Source organism: Anguilla anguilla, chromosome 15, assembly GCF_013347855.1.
Source record: "Anguilla anguilla isolate fAngAng1 chromosome 15, fAngAng1.pri, whole genome shotgun sequence".
Taxonomy (NCBI): domain Eukaryota; kingdom Metazoa; phylum Chordata; class Actinopteri; order Anguilliformes; family Anguillidae; genus Anguilla; species Anguilla anguilla.
Window position 1 is genome coordinate 12,383,324 of NC_049215.1, and position 9,410 is coordinate 12,392,733.

General features: G+C 44.5%; 1 protein-coding gene across 1 annotated transcript; it reads left to right on the top strand.

Annotated features, from left to right (window-relative positions):
- Window positions 1–858: 858 nt before the first annotated feature.
- LOC118214248 (hemopexin-like) lies at window positions 859–6,600 on the top strand. The gene is made up of 10 exons (XM_035394057.1): window positions 859–999; window positions 1,946–1,965; window positions 2,305–2,424; window positions 3,318–3,475; window positions 3,780–3,933; window positions 4,398–4,610; window positions 4,725–4,820; window positions 4,934–5,064; window positions 5,816–5,963; window positions 6,094–6,600. The coding sequence occupies exons 1-10, from the start codon at window positions 935–937 to the stop codon at window positions 6,318–6,320; spliced, it is 1,332 nt and encodes a 443-aa protein (XP_035249948.1). The 5' UTR covers window positions 859–934; the 3' UTR covers window positions 6,321–6,600.
- The last annotated feature ends 2,810 nt before the right edge of the window (window positions 6,601–9,410 follow it).

A 9,410-nucleotide genomic window follows, 5' to 3' on the forward strand; every position in this document is an offset into this window, starting at 1 on the left:
CCTGTGTATTAATTAACATTGATGTTTGTATGAAGCTTTGTCCAAAGGAACAGCAGAGAGGCTTATCTGTGATCTGAACTTTCAGACCTGGAGTTATCCCTGTACTCAAATATAAAAGTAAATAAGCCCCTTGTTGCTCAAGCAGTTCATGGTCAGTAGAATGACATTACATTACTCGGTCACTGCACCGAGTCATCAGTTAGTAAACACGAGTGGACACATTGTTGAAGTTGATAACAACATTGACCAAGCTGGCGAAATGCTCTTCAAGTATATACTCTGTGCTTTGTGCATTTCTCCTGAGCCAGCAAACTGAGGCCAGTAATTCATGTGTAGGACCAATCTGTAGATTTTATCCATGGTGATGTAGTGAGAAGCTCTTTGACTAGTTAATGTAATTGGTGCCACATGGATAAACCTAATTATGACAGGAATGATGATGATGATGATGAAGCTGCTGGATATTTCTCTTTTTTCTATATTTCTATATCCAGTCCTCTCAGGTGCTGCTAGGGGGATATGTGCCTGTTGCAGAAAACAATGGCCGCCAGCATGCTGTGGTAATGCATCAAAGTGTTTCTTTGTTGCACAACTTTTAGACCACACACCAGGTGAGTTGCTGGGAAATGGTGGGCACAATGCCACTGAATGGCCACTGAAAGTAGCCAATGCTTTCTGTCCTGCTGGCTTTGCTAATGGGAAAAACCTGAATTTCTTCATGGAATGCAGATGAGCTGTCATTTCATGGCATTTCCTTGGTGGACAGCGGCTTTGAGTTTGATTATTCCTGTACACGGGTGTATTTGCTCTAATCTGTGTACACTGTGTGGGTGCAATCCCTCTGCACCCTAACAGGACGTCCCACTCACAGCTCCAGTATAAAGCCCATCCCCTGCTCCGTTCAGCACAGAATCTGGCCCCTGGACGGCTCACCATGCGACCGCTCTCCGTCTCGCTGTGCCTGTGTCTGGCCCTGGCTTTGAGCCAGGGCGCCCCCTCGTGAGTACCCAGCATGCCGCTCACTGCTTCTCTGCTACGACAACCCTGCTCTTTCCCTCGGTCTCTGCTTTAAGTTCTTACACCCTCTTACCCTCTCTCCTGCTCTCTACCTCTCTCCATTACATTGCATTACATTTATTTGGCAGACGCTTTTATCCAAAGCGACGTACAATAAGTGCATACCGCAGGTCATTGGAACAACTACAAAACACAGGTCCGATAAGGTACAATACTCATAACAGTTATTCATAGCCATGAACACATGGCCGGTAGACAGTGGAGTGACCATCTGCAGGGGAGTGACATGAGAGAACTAAGGAAGGTTGAAGGCAAGTCAGGCAGCAGCATTTTGAATCAATTCATCTCCTTCCTTCTCTCTCTGTCTGCCTTTCTCTTTCTTGTGCTATCTATTTCTTGTGCTGTCTTCACTGTTCAGTTCAGCTCAATCACTCTCAGAAAAAAAGGTACAAAAAGTGCCTAAAAAGGTACAACACTTTTCACTGGGGTGGTACCCTGGCTATATACATAAAACTGTACCCCCTAGCCATGGGTATAACAATCTGCCTCCACAGTACCTTTATATCAATTCAATAACCTGTTCAATAACCTTTATTTGCCTAAATAGTAAGTCTCTAAATTACAATCTCTCTCTGCCTTGTATCTTCCTTTTGACACTCATGTTTCTCTGATTAGTTTAGCTGTTTATTATTTTATCCCTTAAAAGCAGTCATGTACTCAACATGTTTTACAGTGTGGGTTACAACCCATTATTAATAACATCATTTGCTCTTTTGTAAATGTAACCGCAAGTGTAGCTTTTAGAACAAGCTTACAGCACCAGGGCTGTACTGTACGATAGCAGCTAAAAAGATGTGTAAATATGAAACGTGTGTGAAGTGACACTTCTTGCTGCTGTAATAATTTCTAAATCTCTCTCTCCACACAGGCATCATGGCTCAATGAAAGGTGAGACTGAAAACAGGGTGGTACATCACAGACACACACACACACACACACATCTCATGTCACTCACTTCAAGCTTTTTTTCCTTCTCAATTGTCAAGCTCATTTAAAAAAAGATTCATTTTAAATGAAAATTTTGAATAAAAATACATTGGTACTATTCAGTGCTTAAACACCTTTAGTGTCATTAGACTTTTTCTCCAGATTATGGCCCTAGTGTTCTTTCCACTGCTGGACAATTGTTAGCCTCCAACATTTGATGCATTTGTGATAGAAGATGAAAGATTAATGTGAAATAAAATGGGGTCAGTGGCTTATCTGAAATCTGATTGGGCCTGCCAGATCACCACAAGGACCACGCCCCAACACCTCACCAAGAGGATGACGTCCTGGATCGCTGTGAGGGGATCGAGTTTGATGCCATAAGTCCTGATGAGAAGGGCATCACCTTCTTCTTCAAAGGTAACCACATTCCTATCCTCCACTCCACTGTTGCCTGTTGATACATGCCTGCTTATTTGGTTTATAGTTCTGCTATGTGCAATGGTGGAATTTGTGTACAGTTCAGGCATTAAAAAAATATATAATTATGCCGGTTTATATCAGTGTGTGAACTGAGTAACCAACACTGGCACAAAGCTGTAGGAACAGTTTCAGTCTGTAAGAGATTATGTATACATGGAGAAGGTTGCTAGCCTTGTGTCATTCTGTATTAGTATTACAAGATGATTTTAGCTATTTTAAGAGCCTAAAACCTAGATTCAATCAGTATTTTGTGTTGTTCTTTGTTTTATATTTCCTTCACAAACATGTATTGGCAAGTTAATTTAGCTATTTTCCATGCAGTCTGTGTTAATGAAAATGAACCTTGAGCCAAAGTGAAGGAAAAATAAAAAATCTAGTAGCTGGAGTGCGACTGAACCCAGCTCCCTCCTGAATGCAGACCATAGAATGCTAGCTGGAGTGTGCTTCCAGCTCTCTCCTGAATGCAGACCATAGAATGCTAGCTGGAGTGCGACTGAACACAGCTCTCTCCTTGATGCAGACCATAGACTGCTAGCTGGAGTACAACTGATCCCAGCTCTCTCCTTAATGCAGACCATAGAATGATAACTGGAGTGCTGCTGATCCCAGCTCTCTCCTGAATGCAGACCATAGAATGCTAGCTGGAGTACTACTCATCCCAGCTCTCCTGAATGCAGACCATAGAATGCTAGCTGGAGTGCTGCTGATTCCAGCTCTCTCCTGAATGCAGACCATAGAATGCTAGCTGGAGTACTGCTGATTCCAGCTCTCTCCTGAATGCAGACCATAGAATGCTAGCTGGAGTACGACTGATCCCAGGTCTGTTCCAGGTGACCGGTTGTGGAGGGGCTTCCATGGCCCATCCCAGCTCCTGAACAGCTCTTTCCAGGAAATCGATGACAGTCACCACCTGGGCCACGTAGACGCCGCCTTCCGCATGCACCACGAGGACGGGTCCGAGCCACACGACCACATCTTCTTCTTCCAGGTACCGCCAGGCTCCCACTGCGCTAACAACATTAGCGGCGTTCACTCTTTCACTTTATGCTTTGCCAGTGCCTGCAGCCGTACCTCCCGGCACTGCTCTCTGGTCAAACTGCTGAAGGTACTGTGAGGAGCTATGGGCTTAGTTTGTACTTGGATGGGCGACGCTGATGGGAAATATGGGCAAATTCTCCTCCTGGCCATCCTGTGGTCATCCCAAATGCCACTTTTTAAAAGAGTAGGGGTGTTAACCCTGGTGTCTTTGTCAAATGCCCATGAAACCTGACTTCTGTCCAATCACACTGTAGGATGACAAGGTCTTCAGCTACTACAACCACTCTTTGGAGGAGGGCTTTCCCAAGGACATCAAGGAGGTGTTTCCTGGGGTTCCAACCCACCTGGATGCTGCAGTGGAGTGTCCCAAGGGCGAGTGCACCACCGACTCTGTGCTTTTCTTCAAGGGTATGCCCCAGCAACCACATGCGTTACCCCGGCAACCACAATGCAACATGCCAGCAACCACAGGGCAAAACCCCGGCGACCACACTACGACACCGTGGCAACCACACTGCAACATACCAGCAACCGCATGACAAAATCCCCAGCAACCACACTGCGACACCCCAGTAACCATACGGCAATGCCCTAGCAACTGCACTGCAATGCCCTGGCAGTCACACCACATAACATGACAGAACGCCTGAAAAAATGCAAATTGCACTTTTATGATTGAGGATGGATGGTTCATTTCCCCTGGCTAATAGCCTGGGTGAGTAGTAAGCACAGTGAGGGAAATGTTCCAGCAGCCCTAGTGGCCCTGTCTTCCTCCATTATGGAGGGAATGCACGGCTGGTCTGGAGGGGAGGTGCACCTGAAGTCTGAAGCTTCTGAAGTTGCACTGACTGGTTTTTGTTTTTGTTTCCAAGGTGATAACAACTACCACTTTGACATTAAAACCCGAACAATTAAGATGAAACACTGGGATCAACTCCCCAACTGCACGGCTGCCTACCGCTGGCTCGAGCGCTACTACTGTTTCCATGGGCACCAGTTCACCAAGTTCCACCCGGTCACCGGGGCTGTGACAGGGGATTACCCCAAAGACGCCCGCAGCTACTTCATGAAGTGCCCCAATTTCGGTAAGTGACCGTGCATTCAGCCCAGTGAACAGAAAGCTATTGTGAATGTGAGCCCACTGATTGCTTTTATTAAGTGGCCTAACCTGTGGAAACCACCCTGCTGTTGCACCGTAGGCCATGGGGGTAATGACACAGACAGGGATCGCTGCAGCAATGGGCGTCTAGATGCCATCACTGTGGATGACCTGGGAAAGGCCTACGCTTTCAGGGGTGTGTAGTCTCTCTCTCTCACACACACGCAGGCACACACACTCACACACACACAGCTGTGTGTGTTCAGCGGTAAGTATGTGTTGGTGTAACTGAATGCACGCGTCTCTCAGGCCAATTCTACATGCGTTTGGACACCAAGCGGGACGGCTGGCACACCTTCCCCATCACCCACCTCTGGAAGCACCTGGCCAGCGACCTGGATTCTGTGTTCTCCTACAAAGATAAACTCTACATGATCAAGGTGAGCTGTGTTAGGGGGCAGAATGGGTGTACAGGTGAGCTGTGTTAGGGGGCAGAATGGGTGTACAGGTGAGCTGTGTTATGGGACAGTGTGGGTGTACAGGTGAGCTGTGTTAGGGGACAGTGTGGGTGTACAGGTGAGCTGTGTTAGGGGACAGTGTGGGTGTACAGGTGAGCTGTGTTAGGGGACAGTGTGGGTGTACAGGTGAGCTGTGTTAGGGGACAGTGTGGGTGTACAGGTGAGCTGTGTTAGGGGACAGTGTGGGTGTACAGGTGAGCTGTGTTAGGGGACAGATTGTGTGCACTATAATGGAACAACAACCACATTCAGTTTCCATAACAGGGTGTCAGTGGGATAATGATCAGGGAAGTGAGCCTCAGATCACAGTGGTGGTGCCCTAGAGAATGAGGGCACACCACTGAGGAAGGGGGTAGTGTGCAAAAACATGTTAAATAGGACTGTCCCCTAAACCTTATCCTTCTGGTTATGGAATACACCATTATGTAAGGAAAATACATTTAGGAAAACATTAATATATTTAACCACTGTATATTTACCTGTAAATACCTGTATCGCAATATTTGAAGTACTGTGGTAAGGATTTTATATTTGGAAATTTATTGTGAAGTGTTGCAGCGTCTTGATGATTCATTATTTCATTTTGATATATTGCAGCATATTTAATCTCCACAAGGGTTGATTATGATGAATTGTGATTTTGATACAGTTCTCACATTTTTGCATGTTCCAGGGTGACCAGGTGTACATCTTTAAAACCGGAGCGACCTACACGCTCATAGAAGGGTACCCCAAAACTGTGAAAGAGGAACTGGGAATCGAGGGCCCCATTGATTCTTCCTTCGTGTGCGGAGCCGAATCCACGGTTCACGTAATTCAAGGTACGCACGCTCATTTACGCTCACCTGTCCTACCTGCTTACCTGTGCCTGCCTGTGGCATTCGAATGTGCTCACTCTCTTTGGCTATGGTCTCAAAAACGCCACAATGCCCCCCATGTCTCTTCCTCCAGGGAAAAAGATGCTAGACATCGACTTGTTGGCCACGCCTCGCACCGTGACAAAGGAGTCTCTGCTGCCTTTCCCCAAGATAGACGCAGCCTTGTGCGGCCCTGACGGGGTCAAAGTGTTTGTGGGGCCGGTGTACTTCCATTACGAAACCCCCGCGCTCCTGGCTCTCAGTCGCATCCAGCCAGAACCTCACAAGACCTCCGTGGAGATGCTGGGCTGCGACCACTAGACCGGTGACCTCGCAGGGTGAAGCGAGGGCGTTCTGATAGCTGAGGAACAACACTGTCACCAGAGCGCGTTTAAATACCGTAAACGTGCGTTTGATCAGAAGCCACACCTGCTGTTTGCTGAAATACTACATTTTTTTTTATAACCAGCGGTTTTAAGGATTTCCCGCAGTTTGAGTGTTCAATGCTTTCTGTCCATCCATGGACTCCAAGGTTCTCGGTTTTGCATGATTTATTGAACGAAAAATAAAACTTACAAAACAAACGGGAAATTGCGTCCAACATAAGTGTGTCTGTATTTGTTTGTATGTGTGTTGTTTGTGTTGTTGAAAACTGTATGCTTTCCCCACTCCCAACCAACCTACAAACCTCTCATTCTCTCATTTATATACAGGTGCATTCAATTGCAGGATCCCAGTGAATCCACAGAACTTTCAAAATTTCTGAATAAAAGTAAACATGAAAGTCCTAACAAACACAATCATAAATTTGACTAAATGAATAGCAAACTGCAAATATATAAAATCCCCCCAAAAAATGGCTCCGACACTATGAATGCACACACACTCACGCATGCATGCGCACATACATTTTGCGGCTTTTGACTTTGGAAAAGCCGGCAATTACAATTCAATGATCTTTCAGGGTGTGCTGAAGGAACTATTGCTTTGTTAATCAGAAATGCTGATACTAGAAAGTGTGCATGTAGGAAATGAATTACTATAGCTCAAATTGCATCTTCCATAACAGAAGGAGAATGGAAACATCAAGACCAAAGGGACTCGTACGCTGATATTGTTATTTGCTTTAACAAATAACATCTTTAAAATGACTGGTACGTTTCTCACATTAAATTGAACAACAACCTAATGGCTTCCAATGTTGAATTGTTAGAGTTATTGCTTAAGTTAGTGTTAAAGTATACATTTATTGACATCAGTGTTGCCAGGTCAGAGATATTTCTTGCCCAACTCTCTCAAAACAACCCACAAAAGTCAGAAAGGAGCCCCCAGATAAAACTGTAGCCACTTGCTGTGCAGCTCAGTTTCATTTATTAATTATTATTCATTTTAAGTAGCTTAAATCATGAAAACGACCTAAAAAAGCGCAAAAGAATGCATGCCCTGGAACACAGATTAAGTGACACTTTTTGGCACAATTTGTCCATGAAATGGTGTGTTTCAGATCTACCAACAGATGGCACAAGAGGCCTGTGAGTGTTTTGCTTGAACCCGGCGAGTGAACAGCAGGTGGAGCATTTGACTACATTTTTCAAGTCGAACTCTTGTTGAGCAATTTTGAACTGTGCACTACTAGTGCAGGTCTGTGTGGACATCTTCTCTGCTTGCATGCTGTAAATGACCAATTGGAATGACCAGCTTGGATAACGTTGCTTTATCCCAGTAAAGGATTAAAAAAAAAATATTATACTTCTTTGAAGGTGCCTGCTTACTTGTTTCACATTTTATTAAATGCTTGGTCGCTTGCGTTGTCTAACATGTCTCAGTTAAACTGGTAAAATATAAAATTTGTAAAAAATGTCATTTGGCCACATTTGCTTCCAGAAATCACCTGATAAAACAAGCAAATTGGGTTTTCTGAGGTAGTTTTGAATTTTAACCAGAGCACTATGCACCATTTAAATAAACACTCCCTGCAACATTTGCCTGTTCAGTGCGCATTCTTGAACAATTGCTGCAGGTGCATTTGTTGAGATTCACTCATGATTCGATCAGTCGCATAATCATTACGAATGCATGTTTGATTTAGAGGATAATTACTTTGATGGGGCATTTTTAATCTTTTAAACTACAATTATAATCAGCTTCATTAGTAAGAGCTTGGACGTAAGCTGTCAATGTGCTTTACAGCTCTCTATCTAAGTAGCCTGGTATGCTATGGTAACCTATAGTTGGTGATTAGATATTAAAAGGTTACCATTCAGACACTTTTTGGCTTTTGGTTCTTGAATCAGCTACCTTTTCTCTGCTGTGCCTTTAACTTCAGGATCCTACTCTGGCTTGAGCATGTATCGTAGGGTTGCCACCTGTCCCTTACTATGAAGAATCATCCTGCCTTGAAGAGTAAAATGTTGGGTTCCATATTGATTAATACGAGATGTATTTTCCTACACAAGGTTCCATAAACACACAGTCTTTCACAATATTGCAATAACATAATCATGAAAAAATCAAAGCAGTTTCACGTGAAATAGTTAAGGGATGAAGAATCAGAGTGGTACCAGGCAACGCAGCAAGCACTTCTCCACCGTGTGTGAGTGTGTTTGTCAGGATGTGTCAATGGTGCTAATGTCTAATGTATATCTTTACATAGTAACCTTTAAAATATATGTCCAAATTTTCTGATGGGGGGAGGTGGGGGGGGGGGCATTCCTTATGTTTCTACATTCAAAGTGCCAGCTGTAATGTGTGGTGCAATCCCTGCTGGGTAATGTTTCGACACCTTGTTCACTTTTTAGAACAGGAGTTGTGTGGGCAGGAGATGGGAGGGGCACTCCTGATCACATAACCAATTAAGGTAGAGCATGTGAAAAAAGTGCAACGCCCACCCAAAATGGCCTGTTCAACTCAGAGGGAGAAAGACTCACTGGATGTTTTCTTTAATGTTTTGATCATTGATACCTTTTCAGCATTTTTAGGAGACCTTGTGGAATAATATGAAATTGGCAAAAAAAAAAAAAAAAAAAGAATAATTGGGGACCTTTAAAACTGTCTGTGAAGGTCATGTATGCAACACTAAACTAAACTTAAAACACAAACCCTCTGCAGTTTGTGTTTTAATGAACACAAAGTTCACAGTAGATGTCCTGAAAAAACAAATGATGTTGGAACACAGGAACACGGCATGCACAAAAGCACACACACACACGCACGCACGCACACACTCTATCGCAGAACTGGCAGGCAGAAGCGAGCTGATAAAAGTGGCAGTATTCCCAGGTGGTAACAGGTGTGGGGGTGCTGCTGCCTCCTAACTCCCTCACCTGGCTAGCGCAGGACCGCTGCATAATGACATGATTACTGTAACCTTTGGCAGAGATAATGAAGCATGGAGCTCTGGGGCTGTCTGTG

Excerpts from the sequence above, each read along its gene's own strand:
- LOC118214248 (XM_035394057.1), top strand. The coding sequence starts at position 935 with ATGCGACCGCTCTCCGTCTCGCTGTGCCTGTGTCTGGCCCTGGCTTTG. Across the intron at positions 4,611-4,724 it reads CATGAAGTGCCCCAATTTCG|GCCATGGGGGTAATGACACA; the intron begins GTAAGTGACCGT and ends GTTGCACCGTAG. Across the intron at positions 5,964-6,093 it reads CACGGTTCACGTAATTCAAG|GGAAAAAGATGCTAGACATC; the intron begins GTACGCACGCTC and ends CTCTTCCTCCAG.